Here is a 26,487-nt window from a genome sequence, read left to right as displayed (position 1 = left end):
TCATGAGTGCGAGATGGCCACAAATAGAAAGAGCGCAGAGGAGCATTACTCTGTTAGCATCTGCGTATAAAATCTTCGGCAGTGTATTGTTTGAAAGACTTAAAAATTTTATAAAGGATATTGTTGGTCAATATCAATGCGGATTTACTACTGGAAAATCAACTACACGTCAAATTCAAGCAGATAGGCAGATTCTAGAAAAGTCACTAGAATATAACATAGATCTGACATAACCATCTCTTGCATTATATAATGCAATGATAGACTTTGGGATCCCACCTAAGTTAGTTAAGTTGACTCAACTAACAATGCAAAACGTAAGCTCATGTCGTTGATTTGAAGGAGAAAATTCTAGATTCTTTGACATTAATAATGGTCTAATACAGGGGCTAATATTAGAAGGCAAAACAGAGAGAAATTTGCCATATTGATGCCAACCTCAACAGAGAAGGCACTTAGGAAGAAGAAGACAGGGGGACGCGCTGACGTGTCTCCTCTTTACTATTACCTTGAAAAAGGCAATCAGACCATTAAATTATAGAATGAATGGAACTATTTTTAATAGATCGACGCAAATTCTCGCATTCGCTGACGATATAGTTATAGTGGGCAGAAGTATGAGAGACATGGTGCAGAGTTTTACAAGGTTTGCGGACGCGGCAAGTGAATTAGGACTTGTGATAAACGAGGAAAAAACCAAATATATGTTGGTTTCTAAAAACCCCCGAAATATGCAACAGAGAATTCAAATTAACAACCATACCTTTGAGCAAGTCAAAGAATTCACATATCTTGGATCGCTAGTAAACGCAGCAGACACGACAAGCGACGAAATAACAAGAGGCATAGCAATAGCAAACATAACTGTTCACGGTCTCCAGACACATTTAAAAAATAAAAATATAAAACGTGCAGTAAAACTCAATATATACAAGACCTTAATAAGACCGGTTTTGATATATGTGGCTGAAACGTGGACCTTATCTCAAAATGATGAAAGACTTCTTGGTATTTTTGAGAAGAAAATTCTTGGAAAGATTTTTGAGACCGTAAATTAAAATGGGCTATAGCGTCGAAGATACAACTTTGAACTATATCAGTTATACACCGATCCAGATATTGTAAAATTCGTTAAAGTGAAGAGACATAGGTGGGCTGGACACATTGCTAGGATGTCAGATAACGAATACAACGAAGAGATTAACTTTTTCAAAATCAGAAGGTACAAGAAGTAGAGGATGACAGGAGTGGCGAGTGACCACAAGTTGTGAGGAGTCGACAGAAGTGGCGACTTCGTTGTAAGCAGGCTAAGATCCACAATGGACTGTCGAGACACTTATGATGATGATGCTATAACTGAGGTAATGTCAAAGTATTCTTACTAAATTTTGCTATTTAAATTCACCTTTCAGCTTTACTCAGTTATAAAGGTATTCCGTCTAATTTTAGGAATAATAATTGTTTAATACCCGAGTTGTCTAAATTTAGTTGTTTGGGTAGTAGTCATGCATTTTCCAGAGCTTTTATGATCACCCACACTACGCTATATCAAATTCCTTCTGAAAGTCAACGAATGCAAAATGAATAGACATTATTATATACAGTACATTCATCTATTATAATTGTACCGTTTACAACTACATAATTGTCTGTATTTTTTTTTTCTCTACATTTTCATTTTATTTCACCACGTTCCTCTTCATCTGTTTACATTTTCTTCAAATTCTACCAGAGTAACACCTCTATTAACATTAGAACATAAATCTACCATAAAAGCGTCACTAGTGCATCACCTCACTGTATAGAGAAACATAATACACTGGTCCAACGGCAGCATGGAGAAAGGTTTATTACAGCACCTTTGATTTTATTTGGCAGTTTACAACTTTTTTACAACCTAGAACCAATATTTCCGCTACCGTTAAACAATTATTGTATCACAAAAAGAATATAAAAGAGTAATAAAAAATAAACCTTTTTATTCTTTAATAATTGACACAGTGTAACATTATAATCAGTAGATATTGTTAATAAACTTCAGATCGATGATTTATGGTATTGTTTGGATATAAAATTTAAATTATGCTTATATTAATATTGTTTACTAGTTTTCTATGTTAATAACGATAACCGAGCTATTCTTTTGACCGTATCATTTATATTTTAAGATTTTTATTGCTTCTTTCGATTGTGAGTAATAAATATTTAGCAGGATTTTTGATTCGAATTGTGAAATACATTTATGCAAGCATAATTTTTGAACGTAAACACAGAAACATTAAACCAAATTCTTTTAAATTTTCACAGGATTTATTAAAATTTAACAAGTGCTCTGTGCCATGTGTCTTTATTATTCAAAGTGGTTCTGAAACTAGTTTCTTGGGGCATTCTGTTTGAATATTTTATACAAGTGATTTCAAAGCCGCATATGACTCAGTCAACAGACAAAAACTTCTACAGGCTATGGTGGAATTTCAAATCCCGCTTCATCTTGTTCAACTAACGGAACTTACACTCACAGCTCACAGACGTAGAGAATGTAGTCAGAATCCAAAACGACTATTCAAGACCCTTCCATTGTAAAAATGGACTGAGATAAAGAGATGGACTGTCGTGTCTCTTATTTAACCTTGCACTAGAAAAAGTAATTCGAGAGTGCCATATTAATACGAATGGCACCATCTTTAATAAATCTGTACAAGTGGTCGGATATGCAGATGACATAGACATTATTGCTAGGTCCACAGAATCTCTGATCGAAGAATTTCGATCACTAAGGGCGTCTGCACTGAGAATGAGAGCGTCGCGGAAGTAGTGCCACAAAACGAAATAGTGGTTTGTAGTTAGCAGTCACAGTAAAAAGTTGGAAGATTTCATTTTAACGACGAACGGAATCCGTTATACCACATGTAAACGTTTTCATTTTTATTAAAATCTATAAAAAATAATAAATAAATAATTATTTAAATTTTAAAAAGACAGAAAACAGTATGAAGCTTTGCGCTAGTCTACAGTCTACAGTACCACCTGCTGTACTACTTTTTTTGTTTGTTTCGACGATTTATTGTCCATTTTCATAAATTTCGTACTAATAGTTTTTTTTTTCAGTACAAGCGATCTGTGAACAATTCTGAACGGTAATGAGTATTGCAAAAAAAACATACAGTACATGGCCATGTGAATGAGGAGTAAAAATAAACAAAACCATGTAAATAATAACAATTTGCATTAGGGTAGTTGGGGGTAAAAACACGCACGAGGCAAAAGAACGCACCTCAATTTGCCGCCAATGTCTAGTTTGAACCGATTTTAGTTACAAACGTTTGACAACAGTGTGCGATATATATGTTGTTCCAAGTTTAAAGCTAATTCAGGGCGTCCTTTACAAACTATGAGGTAAATATTATTTTTTACTATTACACTGTAATATTGGCATAACAAAATTAATTTGTGATAAAATAAAATTGGCATTTTTCCTTGAATTAGTTTATTCGGGTGTTTTCTTGGCTTGATTGTGGGTTATTATTTTAAGAGTTTTCGACTGCGGTTAGGTCCTTAAAATCTCAACAGATGGTTTTGACAGTGTTGTCGAATGGGGCAAAAATACGCGAGAGTTATGGGGCAAAACTACGAATGCGTATTTTTTCCCATTATCATAAATTAATTTTGTTACTACTAATTTCGGAATTAAATATTCAATTCATCTAAATCTTTGTTTCTGTTTTCCAGCAACTACAAAAAAAATCAGAGCGTAAGCCTTTGATACAAGTTATTTTGTGCGAAGCTCGTGAACTTATTAATAATGGCGTTTCTATACGTCAGAGCAAAAGCTGCAGGATTTCATGAAGCGACACTACGCCAAAGGATGAAAAAAGGAAATGGTGTCCAGTCTTTAGGCAGATTTAAAGCAGTTCTAACCAAGATCAAAGAAAACGAAATACTTCAGTATTTCGTTTTCAAACAAAGAACACGACAAACGATTTTATGGAATTACGCTGAAGTCATTGCGTTTTTTAATTTATTCTTATAGTGTAAGAAACCGTATTGAGCATCCATTTTCACCTGTAAATTAGTTAGCTGGTCGAGACTTAACTAGATTTTTCATGAAAAGGAACTGACTATCTTTACCAGTTCCACGAAAAACAAGTATTCCTAGAACCATGGGCTTCAAGAGAGTGTAACTAGCTCAGTATTTTGAAATTTTGGAGAACACTATAAAAAAATGTAAGTTACCTCCCAACCGTATCTATAACGTTGATGAAACGAGCATTCAGACAGACCCAAACCATCTGCCCAAACATGTTGCCCCAGTCGGAAAGATAGATGTATCAAAAGCTGTAACTGCCGAGCAAGGACAAATAATTACGGCTGTTTGCTCTATGAGTGCAATTGGTCACCATATCCCTCCATTTTTCTTATTTGCTCGAAAACGGATGAATCTTCTTCTAACGTTTATCAAGTATCTGATTATCAAGTTCCTCTGATTCTAGATAATCATGTATCGCACACCAGTGTTCAAGCAGTAAAATTTGCAAAATATAATTTCATCCACTTATTAAGTCTGCCACCACATAGCAGTCATAAGACCCAGCCAGTAGATCGGGTATTTTTCAAACCAAAGCTTATTATGAGAGCGACGCTGACAGCTGGACCAGTTCCCATCCAGGACAAGTTTTCTCCATTTACCAAGTGGCTGGTCTCTTTTCCACAGCATTTGCAAAAATTGCTACTGTAGATATAGCAAGAGAGGGCTTTCGGTCTACAGGAATCTACCCACTAGATAAAAATATTTTTTCGGACTCAGATTTTATGACAGCGGAAGTAACAGAGCCAGATTTAGGTGAAGATTCAGTCGATAAAGGTCATGTTTTTATACAGTTCAAGCAAGAACAACAAGAACTTGTTACTCATGCGATAGAGTCCCAGCCGTCATCAAAATCGGAAGTCAGAATTTCCGTACTTGTTCCTTCAAATATTGAAAAAGAAACTGTTACTGATACGAAATAGCCCCAACCGTCATCAAAATCAGAACAGTCAGTAATTTCACCTTCAGACATTATTCCCTTCCCGAAACTTAAGATAAAAAGGAAACGAACCAGGAAAAGTTTGAAGTCAATCCTAATAACATCGACACCTAATAAGGAGCGACTTTTAGACGAACAAGACGAAAAGAAGGAAGCAGAAAAAGAGAAGGAGAGAAAAGCATTACTGAAGAATCAAAAGATCAAATCTCAAGTGTTGCCAAATTTGGTACTGCCAAAAGGAAAGCTTTTGACGAATCATCATCTGATGAATCAGTAGCACTCTCCTATCAAGAAAGTATTGATTCTTGTGATATTCATTTTTCCGATAACGATGAAGAGCAAGACATTGATGTTGTACCAAATATTTTGCCTGATGAATTTGTCTTGATGTTTTAGAGCTTTCAAAGCCAATAAAAACCAGCACTTCCAGATTTTCAAAATCAGTAGGATTCTCTGACGACCTCGCCAAATACAGTTCTCTTTTAGATTAACGTTTTGTATTTTACGTTTGGATTTTTTCAATCAAGATTGGATTTCTTTTAAACGCCTATTTTTTTTATTTGGGGTTTAATACATTTTAATTTTGGGGCAAAAATACGCACTTGTGTACTACTGTCCCATTTGTAGGGGCAACAGTATGCAAATGAAGATTTTTTAAAAACTTTTTCATCTATCAGTGAACTTATTCGATACTTAAAATGGAAAAACAATATGTAAGCTATCCCGTAATAACATTGCAAAAGTTCTGAACTGTAATTTCTGAAGACAACAGGAGATAACGAAACTGCGCGTTTTTACCCCCAACTACCCTTTTTTGTTTAGGTTTATTACTAATGTTTCGGTTTTAAATGCTATTATAATGTATCAACATCTAATTCCAATAAAAATGCTTCATTGGCAGTGTTAATGTGAAAATTGATATAATGCTGAGAATACACAAAATGCTTAATAAACAACGTCGGCTTGTCCAGACAGAAGCCTCAACAATATTTAAATTGCCATCGCATTTGCAGGCTAATAAATTTTCGGTATTGAATTACAGGAACTATGAGATATTAAAATAACGTATGTTTACAAGTTTATGATGATGTCAAAGTTACCGTACTGTCTGTTTTCATTCGTAATTTTTTTTCGTATGCAAAATAAGCGATTTTTATTTATAAAAAAAGAGTCTTGGAATATCCAAAAAACGTTATACAAAATCTTTTCAAATTGTGTGTATATGTTACGAGCAATGTCCGAAATTGGACAATCCTAGCATTGTACAAAAAATCTTGTCCACTTCTAGCATTGTACCCCTTTACTGTACAATCTCCGAAATATATATAATCGGCGGACTTTGTATAAAATAATTGCTGTACAATGTTCGAATTTCAATAAGTAGCCATGCATCAAAATTTGAGATAATATATCAGATATCGATTCATATCGATTTTTACGATTATTCCCCATTTGTTATTAACGACAAACAAACATCAATTGAGGTTATAAATCCATAATTAACCAGTGTTTTTGACTTTTGGATTCGTAGAATTAAATTATTTTAAATTAACATATATATCTCTTGAAAATCTAAGATGTTTTACAAACACCTTCCCTATATTATAGTGATGTATCTATCTCTTGAAGCTTTGAAATATTTCACTAACAATATCTCTATTGTAAAAGAATTTCTTCTTCGATTCGATTTTTCAATTTTTGATTTGGTGTGTCGCTTGTCAATAATAATCGATTTGAACCGATGAGCGTTTCGACAATTATTTTGTTTATTTCGGACATTGTACATTTTGGGGGTACAATGCTAGAAGTGGACAATAATTTGTGTACAATGTTAGGATTGTCCAATTTCGGGCTTTGCTCGTAACATATATACTTGATTTAGATGAGTATTTTAAAACTGGGCATGTTTCTAAATTTTTTGTCTGCATTATATATTTTACACAGAAGCAGATGTAGGTTTCTAAAGGAAATATCAAACTACTTCAATATTATCACTTCACTTTGGATAGCTATGGTAGATTATGAGAAGGCATTTGACTTCATAGAAACGTGGGCAATCCGCAATTAAGCAACAATAAAGTTGATAACCGATATATAAAAATCATAGGCAAGTATATATACGACATGCAACATGGCAAGTAAAAACAGAAGAATCACAAACGATAAAACTAGAGAGCAGTTAGTCCTGCTAACTAGTTAAAACTAGTTATAGAAGATATGTTTAAAACTTTAGAATGATGAAATAACGGAGTAGCAATAGACAGCTAAATTAAACCATCTGAGATTTGCCGATAATGTTGTGGTCATAGCAAAAGACAGAGAACGATTAGATTAGACCTAAATACACAATCAACGGATCAACATATCGACACCTGATGAAAAACATTGTAACTCACTGTTGAGTAGTTTAGAGGAGAGCGATTTAAAAAAAATTCCACATTTTCTTTTTTTACTTCAGCATATTTTATAACTTTTCCTCAGCTTTTCACTTTCACGTACCGCATTGTTGTTAAAATTATGATCTTGATTTAGGTCGAGATACAATACCGAGATTACGAGATCATTGTAAGTGGTTTATACAATGATTTTTCAACAAAGTATGTCTCTTTAATTAGGTGCATATAAATGGTAACTAATAAGTATACGTCAAAACAAAGTTTAACCTTAATGTGATTTTTTTTACTCAAACAAGTATCTAGGAATTCATATCATACATACTAACAACAAGTAAATAAAATTATCTCTGTTTGATTTATTTATTAGAACATGAGCATTTCCAAATTATAAAATAGTTGATAATATTTGCATAACAATAATTTTCCGCAGATCCAATATCAAAGATAGTAAAATTATATCCTTTGAACTGTCTTTTATAATATAACAATGATAATTTTGATTGGGGTGTAGTTAATATAATTTGCAAATCAAAGCAGGCTGTTACAACTGTTGCTGTTTTCTTAGAAACCTCTTTATCATGATTTTTGGCCATCGTGATGTTGTGTAGTGTCCGCCTCCAAAGATTTCTGTCTCTGGTCATTTCTTATAACTCATGCATAGGTCTTTTGGATATGCCTGTAATTTGATCGATTCATCTTGTTCGAGATCTTCCTCGTGATCTTTTTCCTTCTACCTTTCCTTGGATAATAAGTCTTTTCATGTTTTCTGTATCTGCTCTCATAACATGTCCCAAAGTATTTTAATTATTGGAGACGAACTTTGCTGGATAGCCGTTTGCTAACTTTTAGCTCATTTAAAATTGAAATATTTATCCTGTGACATTCTTCTCCAACAGAACAATTCAATGTCGTCTATCTTCCTTCTTTTAGCTTGTCTTAGGGTCCAAGATTCACATTTATGTTTGTAAAGGCGGGTACACGTATGCGAGCAGAACTGTTCGCGAACCGTTTGTGAACGCTATATTCGTTAATTTGTACGACGGGATGAACAGCTTGCGAGGCTGTTCGTTCGTTGCTCGTCAGGAACCACAGCCTGTCGGTTTTTGGGACGAACACAAAGAATGTTCGCAGAACTATAAATTGTGTCTATAAATTGTTTCTGCTAAGTGTGCGATGAGATCATTCGGTTAAAGAAAATTGCTGAACGAGCGCGGCTTATTCAAAAGTAACGAGAGAAATTAATAACAGATAATCTAAACAAAATACCGAAATGTTTAGAATAACGAAGTAAATTAATTCTCGGTTTGTTATTAGATACTTAGGTTATTGGATAGTCTGAACATAAACATATTTCCAACGAACTCTTCGCGAACAGCTCACGAGCAGTTCGCAAACAGTTCGGCTCACATATTAATATGTAAAGCATATTCCTTGTCTATTTGGTCTTTCTCTGCTTAAGGCAAAGGTGTTACAAGAGAGATACTGATTTTTTTCTTCGGTGCAAAAAGCCGATATTAAACTCAGTATTGAATGTGCTATTGGTGTCTGGCTTATCGCATGGGTGATTTTGTAACATTCATTCATTATAAGTCAAAACAATTTGGGAAACATTAAGGACTCATCTTAGTTGTTCTTTTCGTGCATAGTGGGAGTCCTTTGCTGGAATAGAGTTTATATGCGCACGAATGGAATTTTTAATATTTTCATCTACAGCATTTGCTCTCTGTTCTTATGGCGACCACGCATATGTCCAGGTATAAAGTCATCAGATGCCCAAATCTCAGAAATAAAACTATCAGTTAATCGTAAGAAGGGTAAATGTTGGATGCATTCAGGAATTTTTAAAATCATTGTTTTTTCGAAGAAAAAACGTTATCCAATAGCTGTTTTAATATGTTCATAAGCCATTGTTTGATACACAGTTGATATCGGTTTCAATTTCGTGGCAAGTTTTCTTAAAATTAGTGTTTTGGAAATCGATGCCATCTAATAACATATCCGCTTACATCACAAAACAGATTAAGATGATAGGTAGATATGTAGAGAGATGTGAGATCTCTGTAAAATCGGAGAAGTGGGGAGCCTTTTATACAAAACGCAAAAAGATACGGAGACATATCATAACAAAGACATTAAAAACTCAAAGTAGCTTATATTAAAATAGATAGTACTAGAGGCTATAGAAAAGATTAAGTAAAGCAAGGTCAAAACTGACATACCAATGAAAGGATTCCTAAAGAGAAGGATCTTTTTGGGCGAATAGAACGACTAATTTTCAGTAGATTAGTCACACAATGGAAAAGATAGACATAAAAATGTGTAAAAGTAGAATGTAACCCATGTTAAATTAACAGCAGTAAATCGATGGGAGCCACTGTAGGCACAGGAGTATGGATATTATTAAAATATTAGTGTTCAACAGTGTATGAAATTAGCTAATAAAATAAACTGAAGATAAAATTGGAATACCAACATATTTATTAAACTATCGAAGTAATTAAATTGAAGCAGAACAGCTTTTTAAAAATAAACAAAAACCTGATTTTCAATGCCCTACTCATATACCAATACTTACAGAAGCATTACATCTATTCCGAAGATCAAGAGAAGGATCATCCACAAGATGGATCGACTAAATTACAGGGTTATTCAAAAGACCTATGCATCAGTTAAAAGAAATGACCAGAGACAGAGATCTTTGGAGAAGAACAATACAGGACATTACGATGGCCACGACAATCCCTCCAGGGGGTCAGGACTGAGGAGAGAGGGATATTATGACAAAAACGCCTTTATTATTGTTAAGATTATTAACTTATAAAATGGTGCTATTTTCTTCTCAGTACCTTCAATAATATGGGCTATTTTTATAATCAAATCACATTGCATTCTACTCAGAAATTTAATTTTGAATTTATTTCATTTCGTAGCTTGGGAGATCTCTTCTTTGATTTTTCTTTTTTGTTTCCGTTCTTTCTTCAGATTTAATTTTAATCTCTCATTTTATCTTATGCTGGTAATTTTATTCTTTAAAAGTAATGTAAAAAGTAATGTAATGTAAAAGTAAAAGTAAGTATTGGAAGTAGAGTTTTATCAGATTCTTTGAATTTTAAATGTATTTGATCAAAATTATTTTCTAGATAAGTTATATAATACTTGTGCGAATCTTCTGTATTTATTTGTAATGTCACATATTGAGTAATACTTTAATCAATATTCCACTTCTACAATAACATCATGTACATATTTTTTAACATGCCCGTATATTTTGTTACCTTTTATAAAAATAGAGACATTTTACTGGAACCCCCGCTGTTCAAAAATAATTTTCTTACATATAAATACAGCAATTCTAATAACTCTTACATTTTTTCCCCAGCGGGTGACCATCAAAAAATTAAAATAATTTTAATAAAATTAATTTTATGTTATGTTAAGCTACTACACGAGGGACATTTCCTTGTTTTACAGAACTTACATAATTATGGAAATATAATACTTTTTTGAGTTTAGATAATATTTTTAAATAACTGATATAGGTAGGTGCCTACTGTCTGCCTACATATGAAAGGTCAGTAGCGTGCCAAAGGCCATTCACTATTTATCGTAGAGCTGATGTAAATATGGTATTAAATATCAAGAAAAATGTTAAAAAGATAGTGTCTTGTAGGCGCTTTTGAGGCGCCTGCCATTATTACACTGTAAACAAGTCATAGAACTACCGATAGTAACTACATGGTGGCAAAAATTTTAAGAATAGGAGAATTTAAAAGAAAACAAAAATGATATAATAAAATCTACAATCTGTACATAGTTTTTCTGTATATCTGTATACTTACAGTTTTTCACTAAGTTATTGTCTCTAGATCTTCGTAAAAATTTGATTAAATTTTGACCATTGAATGAATGAATGAATGAATTTAATGTGCCAGTTTTTTGTAAAGAATTTCCAATCTCCGAAAATTTTGAATAACTCTGGGCCCTTTACGGTTTCTTAATATTGTTTTGAAGCTATTTTTTTGTGGCATTTAAAGTAATTACTATTTTAACAGGAATAAGCCACAATTAAAGGTTAAAATAAGTTTATTGGCGTTTCTATTTCCACTTCTTTGGTATTAAGTTATTGTGTCTATATCTTCGTAAAAATTTGATTGAATTTTGACAATGTGCCATTTGTTTGTAGAAAATAAAAATAGTAATTACAGTTTTTTACATTTAGTTTCCGTGCTTGATATAATAATTTTCGTGTGGTAAATAAATTTTTCATGTATGTGATGTAAGATATTAAGAAAATCGGAGGACACAACTGGAAGCAAGTAGCGCAAAATAGAAAACACTGGATTGATTTGGGGGAGGCCTATGTCCAAAGTTGGATTACTTAAGGCTGAAGAAGAAGATGTATGTCAGCTCATTTACCAAAAATTAAAGCTTTTAGTGATACATTAGGATTCTTATTCGTCAAAGTTTAGCTTTCTTAGATTATGGTAGTCAGATAGTATTCTTGTGATTTGATCAAATTTATACTGTGTGTAAGCATGCCATGGCCAATAAAACCAAAGAAGCGGAAATATTTTTTCCAAAGCTTTACCCCCCCCCCTACCCGCCCTAAGTTTTTTGTAGTATAATATAGAATTAAAAACTGGACGTCAATATAATGAAATAGCCATTTTACATTTTTTTTGTCTGTTGGTAATTGTTTTTAAAACCATTGTCAATAGAATCATGTAAAAAAATCCTATCGAGCTACATCATAAAACGGTTTCGGAATAACTATTCCATCATCAGTGCTATCTTGTGTAAAGCCAATATATTTATTATGTAGGTAAAAACCCTTTAAATGTAGTTTGATTAACTTTGAATTACATCTCATCATCATTCTGACTTTACCACCATACGTGGGTCCTAGTCTCCTCAAGAATTTCTCTCCAGTCATCCCAATCCATCAGCTTTCTCCGTCAAGCACGTATTCCCATATTTCTCATGTCTTCATGTTATCAAGGAACCTTGTTCTGGGTCTTACTCTTCTTCTCTGACCAATGGCTCTATCAAGGAGCGTTTTTCTAGCTGGGTCATTTTGTTCCATCCGCATTACATGCCTTATCCACCTCAGACGTCCTATCTTAATATGTTTTACGATATCAGGTTCCTGGTATATTCTACAAAGTTCGAAGTTGTATCGTCTTCCCCACACTCCATTGTCATTCACTGCTCTATAGATTCGCCTTAGTAGTTTTCTTTCGAAACATCCTAACGTTTTCATCACTTTTTGTTAGAGTCCAGGTCTCTGAGCCATATGTTAGGACTGAGCGTAGTATTGTTTTGTAGAGTTTTATTTTTGTATTTCTCGATATAATTGTGAATTTAAGGAGGAGATTGAGCTCAAAATAGCATCTGTTGGCCGTGCAAATTCTGTGGTTTATATCTGCGGTAGTATTATTTACAGTGTTTACGTGGTTTATCCAGGTTTAAACTTCGTTTTGTTGATGTTTATTGTAAATTTGAATTACATTTTTGATATTTAAAAATTATGATGTTTAAGTTCTGGGGTTGCTAGTCGTTAGACGAAGTGTCTGTGAGAACTTGTTGATAGCAATTATGTGATACCATGTGATACATGGTATACAGCCAACTAGGGGAATTTAGTTTCAGTTTAGTTACAGATATCAAGTTTAAAGCAATAATATAAATGTAATATTGCTTTTAAAAAAGTGGCTGTATCTTATAAATTAATTATAACAGACAAAAAAGCTGTAAAATAGGTATTTCGTTCTACTGACGCCACGTTTTTAATCCAATATAATAATACAAAAAAAATTGGGAGGAGGGAAGGTTTGGAAACCGTATAAAATGTAGAAAAATCGAGAAAAAATATTTTCGCTACTTCGATTTTCTTGGACATGGCATTCTTACACATAATATAAATTTTGCATATTTTTCACATTTGGTCCCAGTGAAGATAGCCTCAAATGAGTTTGACAGAACGAAATATTGGTGTTTGGCAGTATTGAAATTTACATTACAAATGAAACATACAATTAAAAGCAATAAGATATATAAAAATTAATAGTTTAGAATTACCACAAAAGAAAAAGTAAATAGTTTAAAAACAGTTTTTAAAAGTAAATAGTAAAAGGTCAGTATAAATAATAAAGTTAAAAAGACATCTGTTGCAATCTGGCAACTGGTGGTTTGAGAGTTCTGACTATATTGAAAAATCTATCCGGTAACCTATCAAAAAGCAATTGCGAAAAAAAATTTAACTGCAATTAATATCAGGAGAAACCAATATTAATTCATTCGTGTTTTATATAAATCATACAATTGCAGAATCCATAAAATAATATAATAAAAATGTACTTTTATAAGGTCATTTTAAAGACATGGCAACACTGCCAACGCAATATTTCGTTCTGTGAAACTTAATTGACAGCTAATTTGTATCTATCTTCACCGGGACCAAATGTGAAAAATGTCCTAAATTTTAAACCGTTTTGGGGCAATTTTAAAAAATTCGGTTTCATTTTGTAACAACACCTTGTAACTTTTTCTGGGTGCACTTTTGCATATAGGTAAGTTAGGCCAAATTTACTTATTTTTATCCCTAAAAAGCGTGATATAATTTAAGACCAATCTTTTTCTACCACCCAGTATAAAAATTATTTAAAGCAATAAGATATTACAATTTATCGAGACACGAAAAAAGCCGATTGAAAAATTCAAAACTTTATATTAATGTAATTTATATTTATATTCAATGTAGAATTTTGTGTGTCAGGTACTTTTTTTAATGCGAATTTTAAGGATATTTACATCAGAAAAGCAGTAACTTTGAAAAAATTGGAATAAAAATCTTTGATCTCGTCTTGTGTTCTCACTTTGAATAAAATAGTTACAACAAATTGTCGGACAAGACTTGACAACAATGTTCTGAATCGTCATCTTGTTCTTCATTTTCGATCATCTGCGCACGTCGCTGCTCTTCGCAATCTTAAGCTAGTGTATTAAGTGTAAAATTATGTACCATTTATAGTACATATTATGGACAAAAGTATGTTTTATTGAGAACCATGAGTTTTGTAGATTAGGTACTTCTCGAATTTTCAAAAAATTTAATATTAACTTTACGATATAAATTTTATATAAAATATTCTATATCTAATTAAGACTAATGTTAGTAAAATCAAACTAATAAATACGTTAATTAATAAAATAAATAAAAAAGTATATGTACCATTGTACTCACCACAGACGACCCGATCAAAGGGACTCATCCAGTCTAGAAAAGAAAGATAAGAATTATCACAATGCCTTCTAAAAAGTATAATAATGGTACAGTAATATAGATAGGAGCAGTGTTATCGCGTAAGTTATGGTTATTTAGGTAATACCATGGCTTTATAATGATATAATATTTAAATAATGTCCCATATAATTTATTTATTTAAATAGATTAATAAATTTCAGATATTCAAATGAAGCATTTATCGGAGAAGGAACAAGATTTTTCGTAATAAATCTTGCTGGTTGTTGGATATGGTGGGAATGTGAGTTCTACTTTCGAGACGCTGAATTATAATATTAAAATAAATTTCTGTGAGACAAATAACGGAGATTTATCTCGAAAACAAGGTTTTCGCCTTGGAATTTATTTCAATATGACTATGTAACACCTTTTTGTTATTTATTTCTATTGATTGGAAAGGCAAATACTTAATATATGATGTGAAGAAATATTGTTTACTGCGTGTTTTTGAAGAAAAACATTCACAAAGTATGGTAGGTATACTATTTGGATAAGGAATCAATACAACATACCAACATTTAAAACAACAAACACATTGAGATCTATTTAATTAAAAATTAAACTCAACAATAAATAAGAAAAACAAAGGATTGTATTTATAAAATACATAGCTTATAAATATTCGTATATACGAACATGAACATTAGATTAAAAATATGAAATTAGAGGCTCTAATGGAAATATTCATTTTCAAAAAAACAATAAATAATAAAAAGAATTAAAGAAGCTTCTTTCATTCTACTAAATGAAGAAGATATCAAATAATTTATAATATGTATTACAAAAAGATCAAGATTTGATGTCGATGTGGAGATAATAGCAATACCTTTCAAGGTCGTTTACTGTGGAAGCGTAATACGTGGCTGAATTATTGTCATTGCGAGCAAAGTAGGTAAGGTTAAACTGTCAAAAGAATTTATTTACCGCCAATTGGCAGAAATATTATAATATTTAGTTATTTGCTGAATTATAGAAATTTTGAGAACGATTTCGAGACTATGGTAAATCCACTACAGTAAAAGCCTCTACCAACTTAACTATCGAAGTTTCGATGTCGGAACTGTCGGACCATCAAATAAAATATGTAATTTTAATTACAATTATTTGATTGATTGTAAGGAAAAATACAGGAGTCAGTGTAACACAACCCACAACAAAATAGTTTTAGAACTACATTCTTTAGTCTAGTTATCTATTTTTTCTTTGTGTGCACACAAACTTATGTGAGTCAGCCATTATATCTCTGTCATCTGCTATTTCCTTAGAACTTTTATAATCCTGGAAGTTACGTCTTCTTCTTTTAGAAGTATTCATCTTATCTTAACACTCCAGTGGGCGTGCGCGGACTCTGACTCCGCACTTTTGTATCTTCGTGTATAACTCGCCTTAATTTGTTTCTCCCACCCTGCAACGTTTTCTAGATTCCTGCATTGATCATTGATCGATTCATTATATTATTAGGCGAGCGGTTTACCCCTCAAAAGACGCTTAGAAACAGAATATACCGACTAAAATTCTTTTTGCATTTCTAATGCACCAAACCTTTTTTATTCGATTCTATATATTTTTCCAAGATGAAATGTATTTTTTTTTTAATTTTTACAAGTGGGCCGGCAATTGTTATTAACAAATAACTTATACAAAAAAGCAATTTCACCGAATTGCTTCGGAATTAATTTTTTTTAGGTGTATCTCATCAAAATAAACACTTTTTCTCTCCTGATAACTTTTCGAAAAATGCTTCCTTTTCGAGTTATTTGCATTTTTTTGTTGAAAAAATGCCTTAATTAGTGATTTTTGGGATTTTTTTTTCTAAAAAACTACTAAATGAATTGCAATTCTACAAATAGCTTTATAATCTTTAAACCGTTGAGTACAAGTTAGAATATTTTGACAAGGATAATTTTCTTCTATCTTGCTAAAAACGTGGACCCAAATATTTCGAATATGCCTTTCGAGCAGTCTACCGCTAAGTGTGTACAGCGGTTGCGGCGATACAGGCGTGCGGCGCGTAGAAATATTTGTTTAAATTTAAAAAATTAATTCAATACAAATATTACGTACAATTTATTAAAAAAAAAGATATTTCTAATTATTTTTATATAGACATATAATTAAAACAATTAAAATTAATTTTTTACAATGCTATAATGTAATTTTTCTTTTAATATACGTGGTGACTATATTATTGAATGTTTTATTACAGTGAAATACATTAAGAAATATATAATTAATTTTCAATGAAAAATATAATAAAATTAAAATATAATATTAATTATACATCGTTTTCATTGTCAATAATTTGAAAATTTTCGTCAACAGCAACAGGATTTCCATCTAATAAGCTGATTTCATTGTCTTCAATAGAGTCTCTTTAACATTTTTATAATTCTCTGGTGTACATGCACATACTGCGCAGCATTCTAAATTATAGGAAATACAATTACAATTTTTCGTAGAACATTTTCCGGTACATGAGCAGAAATACTTTTGTAACATCTCTAAACTAGTTTCGCCTTCAAAATAATTAAAATCGAAACAATTATTTTCCATTGTCCAACCATGGGTTAATGGATCAAGAGATGAAATAATATTGTTTTTTGCTTGAATCCATTCATTTATTTGCCACTTTGCTCTTAAGTAATGTTGTAATAATGCTGGTTTCAAAGGTGGTAATTTTTCATTAGATGCATTTTTTTAATGCAATATTATATCTTAATTCATTTCTGGATTCATGATATTTTTTAAACTTATTTTGAGGGTCATACAGTTTAGATAAAAATAGAGTCAAAAATGTAAGTCCTTCATCTAAAGGTAAAGTAGGCAAATTTCTTAATTTTTCCAATTGACTATCAGTTAATTTCTGCAAAGCTTTATAAGCCTTCTTTTTTCCCATATCATAAAATGAACTTGTGGTATCACAACCTGTTATAGAAAGCATTATTAGGATACTGTTGCACATTACTTTTCCAATTTCTTTTGCAATTTGATGTACAGGTATATATCGAGAACGATCCACATTTTTTACAATATTTCCTGTGTGAAACCATAAAAGTCGTTCAATTGTGAAATCATGATAATGAGATAAAAGTAAAATAAATATATCTGTGTCTGGAGATTTAACAATAATTTGAATTTTTTTATCCAAATGCTGCTGTTGTAATTTAAAAGCGTGAAAAATAACCCTAGTATCTGCTTCTAAGTGATTACATTCTAAATTTGAATCATAATACTGATTATTTTCTATCACATATGCTTTACTTCCAGGTTCGAAAGCACCAGAAATTTGGGTCCACGTTTTTAGCGAGATAGAAACCATTTATCCTTGTCAAAATATTTTAAGTTGTACTCGACGGTTTAAAGATTATAAAGCTATTTGTAAAATTGCAATTCATTCAGTAGTTTTTTAGAAAAAAAATCCTAAAAATCACTAATTAAGGCATTTTTTCAACAAAAAAAATGCAAATAACTCGAAAAGGATGCATTTTTCGAAAAATTATCTAGAGAGAAAAAGTGTTTATTTTGATGAGATACACCTAAAAAAATTGATTCCGAAACAATTCGGTGAAATTGCTTTTTTGTATAAGTTATTTGTTAATAACAATTGCCGACCCACTTGTAAAAATTAAAAAAAAAATACATTTCATCTTGGAAAAATATATAGAATCGAATAAAAAAGGTTTGGTGCATTAGAAATGCAAAAAGAATTTTAGTCGGTTGATGCTCTGCTTATAGGGGTAAACCGCTCGCCTATATTAGTATGGAGGCACGGCACGAAGTAATAACGTATACCTTGTTTTTGATTGATGCGGAGTGTCAGTCCGCGCGCGCCTTTTTGTGTTACAACTTTTTCCAGAAATCTTATTCCACTAAAAAAAGGTGAGTACGTTGTGAAAATGTGTTAATATACGTAAAGTTACTTAGTAATGCTGTGGTCATAAATAAATATGAGTATAATATATAAAATAAGTATAACAGAATCATGTCTGCGAAGTGTAACTTCGCGCGCGATCTTCTACGTAATATATTTTTTTGTTGCATTCAAGGTATAGTAATCAAATATCAACAATTATTTATTTTTTTAGAAAAATGAGTTAGGAGAAGGAACAAATGATTCTAAAGAGTCTAATGGAAGAATGCCTAGATGAAGACAGTGAAGCTGAGAAAAGTGTTAACAGCGAAGCAAGATGTGGTGGAAGAAAGAAGTGGAAGTGAATCAGAACAAGAACTAGACGAAGCTAAATTGGGGTACCAGGATAAAGACCATTCTCCGGAGAATAGAGGTGAGTTGGTTTATATGGGAAAGGACGGTACGAAGTGGAATATGTTTCCCTTCTCAAACACAAGGATGGGAGTTACCAAGGGAAATATTGTCAAACAGCCGCCTGGACCAAAAAGAGGTTCTAAAAACTTAAAAATACTAAGGATATTTGGAGTTCTTTTATAACTGATAATATGCTGGATATAATAGTGGCAAATGCAAATATGTATATGCAATCTTTGGCCAGTGATTATGATCGCGCTAAAGATGTTAGACCTACTAATATAGATAAAAATTAGAGCTCTGATTGGCCTCTTATATATCGAAGGAACATAAGTTATGTCTATTTGGAAGACTGGTGTGAAAGCAGGGTGGAGGAATTGAGATATTTCGGCTCAAGATGTCACTGAAACCAAAAGATATTAAATTGTATGGTAGTCTGCCGATGCTGTTAGATTAGCAACCAGGAACTTAAGTCCCTTCTCGTACGAGTTTTATTACATCCAGACAGTAGGAAAGTTGAATGCAAACTCTTGGGATTCAGCCCAGGGGAATCAACACTCTTCTGTAGTACCACATCTTAGTGTTGAAAACAAACCCCGTAAAATAAACAAAAATACACAGCATCGAAGGGGGGTCTTGGTTTTTATTGGCAAACATGGGTCTTTTGATCATTTTAACAAATGCCGCTATGCCTGCTCTATGTCGTGTTTAATTTTAATTGAATAATGCCAGCGATCTTTATATTGGTACCCAAATAAACAACGTAGCTGTTAAATTGTGTTATTATTGACCCTGATTTGATTATTAATTATTGTTCTAACGGTGTATGGTTTTTACTAACCATAAACTTTGTCTTTTTAGTGATAAAATTGAGGTGTTATTGACTCATTTCTGCTACCTTCGTAATTAGTGTATGCTATCTGCGAAGATTATTTTGCCACTTGCATATCTAAAAGTTTGCGACGTTCTCCATATATCCTCGTGAGGGCTGCTTTAAATATATTTTTTGAGTAGGTAACAGTAGGAACGACAAAACGCACCCAAACGCTTTCTGATAGTCAATAAAACATATATATATATATATATATATATATATATATATATATATATATATATATATATATATATATATATATCACAGTTGACATCTCTCCAGCGCTGGACCAGCACTCGTTGTAACAAAAAGTGCTTCCCTTGTACCTACAACAACCCTAAAACCAAACTCTTTATTATATGTCAGTTGTTCTTTGCACACACTTGTTTGGTTAACTTATATCTTTCAAGATAATTTATGTACAGGTATCTACATGTCTTGACTGAATTGTTTGGTTATTATTTTATATGTAAGCCTCGTAGTCCAAACACTGGATGTTCGAGCATCTTGAGAATTCCTGGTTTACTCCATCGGAAGACTTAAAAATTCTTGATAAATATCTGAAGACATTGTGACGAATTACCTGAATTAAATGAGTATCTTGAGTATAATCAAGAGTTATTAGCCGGTTGAAGCATAGTAATACTGATCCTGTTATCTTACCTATATACTGCAGCAAGAAAAAATACCAATTATGCTTTTTACCGAATTTAATTCCTCCATACTTCTTTCATTTTATAAGTGAATTTGTGCCCAGTAAATGTCGACTCATTTAATTATTTAATAATTTTCAGTCAAGTAATTACAGACTTCTGAGTAAACAAGCCGTGTTCTTGTTTTCCAATGAATAAACTTGATAGGAAGGAATTTCCGCTTAGCAATTAAAACCAAATCGTTAAGAGAATAATGCTATAAATCACAAAACCTAACTTAAAACCGATTATATTTGACAAACCGCAATCTTCGAGGAGAACTTTAAGGGCCAGTACAAGCCATAAAACACTTTTATAGCTTTTGAATCGCTCCCATTAAGTTTACGCGTCGCTGGACTGTACTGTGGATCTGGATCCGACGGAAGACGGACAAAGACAGAACACTGTTCTGTTTTGGTATCTATGAAACCAATTTCGACGCTTTTATCAATCGAAATGGATGCCATAAATAATCCTTTGATGACCGTTCAGTAGGTCGTAGCTATAAATCTAGGCATAAAATCGAACTTTTAAATAATAGAAAAGATTCTTTTCTACTTTCTTTCGTTTATTCTGTAATAGAACAGAAAAATATCTAATAGACATCTTTGAGATAAATCTTGATAACTATGAACGTTTTATGACATTTTATTTAGGTAGAGGATATTTTTTAAGTTTTAAATAGCCTTTAGAATATAGAATAAGCAAATTTTCTGAGTAGTGAGTGCAAATAACGTAAAAAAAAATAAGTACAAGACACTGGCGTCGTTATAATTATTTTTCATGTCAAAAGATCGTTTTTCTTCTTCTTCTTCGTCTTTTTATGTAGACATGACTCTGTCTGTTTTTCAATGTGCCACCAGTAAGTTGTCGTTCCATCGTTTTCGTGGTCTTCCTATTGGGGAACCGTCTCTTGCTGTCTTTACTATTTGTTATCATTCGGCTTATATGATCGTTCCATGCTACTATTCTATTTCTTACCCAGTTCTTGATGTTGTCCACCTTGCTCCTACGTCGTATATCTGTACTTCTAGCTATTCACTTGATCTTCCACTTTAGTTTCGAGCTTTCCGTAGCTAGATAATGTGATGCCGAGATATTTAAGCTCCATCACTTGTTCTATTATCTGACCCTTCTAGCACCAATTTACATCTTAGTAAATTTGCTGGAGTAGCCATGCATTTTGTCTTTTTTGGGGAAATTAACATGTTACATTTTCTGGCGGTTATATTAAATTGGTGCAGCATACGTTGTAAATCATCTTCACTTTGAGAGAGTATTGCGTCGTCTGCATAGCAGATGTTGTTTTTCTCCGGTTTGGTATCCTTTTTTAGTTCTTACTTTTTTATTATTTCATCCATAATCAGGTTGAACAATAGGGGACTCAGGGAATCTCCCTGTCTTATCCCATTGTCAGCTTCAATAGGGTCGGTTAGTTCTTCTTTTACTTTTACTTTTATTGTGTTGTTTTGGTAGATATTTTTGATCGTTTTGATTATTCCTAGAGGTATCTCTCTTGCGTACAGTAAGTGGATAACGTCTTTTAATTTGACCCGGTCCAATGCCTTCTTAAGGTCCACGAAACATATATATGCCGGTTTGTTGTATTCTAATGATTTCTCTTGCAATTGCCTTATTATAAATATAACGTCGATGCATGATCTTCCCGACCTTAAACCTTGTTGTTCTTCTGCTAGTGTTATAATTTCATTTAGTTTATTTGTTATCACTTTGGTTGTTAGTTTTAGTGTTGTGTTTAATAAATTAATTCCTTTGTAATTTTCCGGCTCCGATTTGTCTCCCTTTTTGAAAAATCCAGGTATTAGGATGCTTGATCTCCATTCTTGAGGAATTCTGTTTTGTTCTATTATTTTTTTGGATTAGTTTTAATAGTAATTGTTTGGTCAAACCCGGTCCTAAGTACTTTAGGAATTTGTTCGGTATTCTGGTCTCTCCTGGTGATTTTCTATTTTTTAATTTCCTTTACCTGTTCCTCCTCAATATTTATTTCTTCGTTTGTCGTCACCTCTGTTCATTATCGTCACCTTTAGCAAATAGGAATCAAAAGTAGTCTACGTCTACCCATGTTTCCTTCTGAATGTGTTTCATTTTTATTAGTTCGTTCATCTCTTTTCTTTGTCCTCTGACCATTCCCCATAGTTCTTTTTGTGTTCCGTAGAAGTCGTGTTCCATCTGTTTTGAGAAGCTCTGCCAGTGTTCCCTTTTTATTTGTCTAACTAATGTATTCGTTTCAGTTTTGGTTCGTTTTTAGTGGTTGTATACCTGTTGTGTTTATTGTGTTCTGTATTGTAAAAAGGCTTTCTTCTTTTCTTCACATTTTGTCTTCACTTTCACTCTAAACCATTTTTCGGTATGTTAGTATTCGTTACTTTCTTCTCTCCAAGTGATTCTGTTGCTGCGTTAATTATGTTGTTTTTGAGTTTTTCCCAGCTTTTCTCGATGTTATCGTTTTCTAATATTTCATCCCTAGCGATCTTTTCTGATATTCTTTTCCTGTATAAGTATTCCGTGGATTCTGTAGATTGTTTTTGATAGCTGTAATTATTCCTCTAGATTTAACTACAAAAGTCTACTTTTAATTATTGAGCCTTCCAATTGAATAATCTTTCAATCCAAACGTTAGCGAAAAAGATGGTCGTAATATCCCCTTGAACATCGAACAGACAAAACCTAGTTAACACCTGTAATGAAGAAGATCTTCCAATTATATTTCGCTATTTCTGTATATAACAGAGGTAGTCATAGTAAGTAATAACTACTGCCGTAGGCAAAGATTCCGTTTTGTTTAATTACACTACCTTTCGTAGCGGCCATAGCTCACCGGCTAGGTAAAGTCTTACGCCAGGAAAAATTGTTTCAATTTTTAATTTAACTGAGCACCGTGCTTTGACGGTCAAGTAGTGCCAACAGTCCCGGCTACGTACGTAGTCGTCAACACTAAAACCTGAAATAGAAGATTATACGACTGAAAGATGTAAAGAAGTGTACCGTTATAACAACAGATTCCGAAAAAAAAAGCTTTCACTTTTCATTTGCGATTATTAATGATTCTCCATTTGTGATTATTACTGATTATTTATACATAAATCCTTAATGTTCCACAACGCGGTTCCAAGATATCTATTTTCTTCGTCAATGATAAAACATGTCATTTCATAAGCAGTATATAAGTAGGTCTTACACTCAACCATAGTAACTATCCTGTTTATTTTGATGAATCGCTTAATATCAGGCTTACTATAAAGGTACAAAATCGTAAGGCCTGTGCCATCCATATTCCGTTCAAAACAAGTTAGGTCCTCTTTAGAGAAGGCATTAGACAATGGCTAAGGCCACATGAGAATCTAATCGATATCCTAAAAACATCAGTAATATCAGGACTAATCTCAAACTTACATGTTCAGCAAAAAGTAACAGTGTGATTCGAAAATAAACTGTCCGAGATCTTCACAGTTGGAAAAGGAGTTAGACAGGGTTGCGTACTGTCACCAGCATTATGTGGCTCCAAAAGATGATGGATAGTGTTGTAGGAACATGTAACAAATACGGCCTAACACTAAATTGTAACAAGACAAAAATATGAGCATTAGCAAGAACACCAACATAAACGCACAAATTACAATAAACGATACACTGTTAGAAAGAGTGGAGAAAATATGCTATTTGGCTGCAATATTAAGGACACCTGGGATCATAGCTACGACTTAAAAACTCGTATTGAAAAAGCCAGCTCTTTTATCGGCCTTAGGAAAATTCTCTGCCACTTATCTCTGAGTATAATATACGCATAAGAATTCTTAGATGTTACGTCTTTACCCCCTATACGGAGTAGAAAGCTGGAGTCTTACAGAAGATGCCATCAAACGAATAGAGGCATATGGAATGTGGTGCTACCTAGGTATGTTAAGGGTCTTATATATATATATATATATATATATATATATATATATATATATATATATATATATATATATATATATATATATATATATATATATATATATACCACACAACTAACATAACTGTTCTTCAGAGGCTAACAGGGTTTACTGCGGCCATATTATGCGTAATAGTAAATACCGACTTCTACAGTTGATTCTATAAGGCAAGATTAAGGGCAGGAGAGGCTGGCTGGCCAATCTTAAGAAATAAACTGGTCTAACGTTAACTGGTCTATTTCGAGCTGCTGTGAATATAAGATGGGTCAAGGTGGTCGCCAACATCACTAGAAGATAGGCACCTTTAGAATATCTTGATAATGGCTAAATGCATAAATGACTTAAACAAAGAGAGGTTAAAATGGCCTTTAGAAATTGTAATTGCTCACCAGCAGTTTAGTTCAGAATCACACCCCATATATAGATTCAGCGAACTCCCGTACAGATCTGTTTTGGGTTCCAATATGCTGCGATATCGGAACTTGGTAAATAGCTAGTGTATTTACCAAGATATAGGTATCTATATATCTATCTATATATTACGGATAATTACTAGCCAGTTATCACTATATTTTACAATTTATTTTACACAATATATTGATTATTATTTCAATTAAACACAGGTACTTGACTCAACGGTCAACAAAAATTTCTCGCGTGGGTAGCACTATGTCTTACTCCTCCAAGCGAAAAATGGTACTAACTTACTTAGAGTAGCTGCCCAGAAGCATCTCCGTCTCCATGCTCTTGTTACTGATAAACTCCGACGGCTTATTTCCCGCCTAATATTTGAAATCAAATTTATTATTTCGCTCTCGGAACACATTCACCGTAAAAAACACTTCTATAGTACAGAGAGTTTTCCAAAATCCAAATTCCAAATCCAAGTTCAAGACCAATTATGAGATTGTTGGAGGACGTGGAAGACAACCTGAAATCTATGAAAGGCACGAGAGAGGTTAGAATGAAAATATATAGCCAGACAGACAAAGACCCACCCAGGATTATGATGCCAAAAGAAGAAACCTTTAGACAATTGTAACAATATTTTTCTCAATTAAACAACTGTACCAAATCTTAGACGGCGAATTATATCTTCCCTTTGATTTGGCAATGCTATCAAATGGTGAATGAACTGGGTATAATAATACAAACTAATTTTTTTTGCAAAAAGGGCCCTGACCTAGAAAACTTTGGGAAACACTGTCTTAAAGAATAGTACTAGTAAGTTCTGAATTGAAGGATCCAATAATTGTCGTTGAACAAGTTCTATGTTCTATTATTGTTCTACCTTGGAGCGGTACCAAAACCAGTAGTATAGTGGGATCTTATTTTCTTGAATAATTCTGATTATTCCGATAATAGAATGTGAATACAATATTGATTTAGAATACCAAAATCAACATGATTATAATTATTTCAGAACAAAGATAACGTTAACAATCTTTCGTATTACTAAACCCATCGAAATCGTCATATTAATAAATCGATTTAAGATTTTTATATATTGAGAGACCTACCACAGACAACAGACGGCAGATTGTTATACATATTGCGAAATATAATAGGAACTTACGAAATATCATTGGAGGTGAAAGAAAAAAATGTATTATGCCATCTGGTAATGTAAATTGGTTAAGTTATTACTTAAATACATGTGAGGTCAGAGGCGTATTTTCGTTTGGTGACAACCTGATATAATTGATACAACAAATTTTAGTTGAGAAAGTTTTTAATAGTCCAGTTGTCAGAGAATTGATCTCTAAAAACGTGTCGAACAAGCTGAATTTTGCTTAGACTGTCAATTTTGGAACCTCAAAAAAGATACAAAATGTTTAACACTCATGGCTTACCCTAAAACCCTTCTTCTTAGGGGGTGAACACGGAAAACATCGATTTCGTAGAAAAAGTCTTTCATACAAGAAATGTTGCTGAGATAATTTTGAACAAAAACATTTATCAGCACTTTTTGTGT

General features: G+C 32.6%; 1 protein-coding gene and 1 long non-coding RNA gene across 3 annotated transcripts in view; both read right to left on the bottom strand.

Moving 5' to 3' along the window:
* Positions 1-26,487, bottom strand: part of LOC140434367 (uncharacterized) — a 1,119,986-nt gene that overhangs the window by 1,007,484 nt on the left and 86,015 nt on the right. The window lies entirely within an intron of this gene.
* The window catches only part of abd-A (abdominal A), a 228,070-nt gene that overhangs the window by 193,486 nt on the left and 8,097 nt on the right, over positions 1-26,487 (bottom strand). Inside the window, exon 2 of one of the 2 annotated variants that reach the window (XM_072522553.1) lies at positions 14,652-14,696. In XM_072522553.1, coding sequence (XP_072378654.1) covers positions 14,652-14,696 — 45 coding nt within the window. The remainder of the gene's footprint in view (positions 1-14,651; positions 14,697-26,487) is intronic. The other variant, XM_072522554.1, reaches the window with a different exon arrangement.

This window comes from Diabrotica undecimpunctata, chromosome 2, assembly GCF_040954645.1.
Source record: "Diabrotica undecimpunctata isolate CICGRU chromosome 2, icDiaUnde3, whole genome shotgun sequence".
In the NCBI taxonomy this organism is placed as follows: Eukaryota; Metazoa; Arthropoda; class Insecta; order Coleoptera; family Chrysomelidae; genus Diabrotica; species Diabrotica undecimpunctata.
Note: the sequence above shows the minus strand (reverse complement) of the source record. Positions and strands in the feature narration are given on the sequence as shown.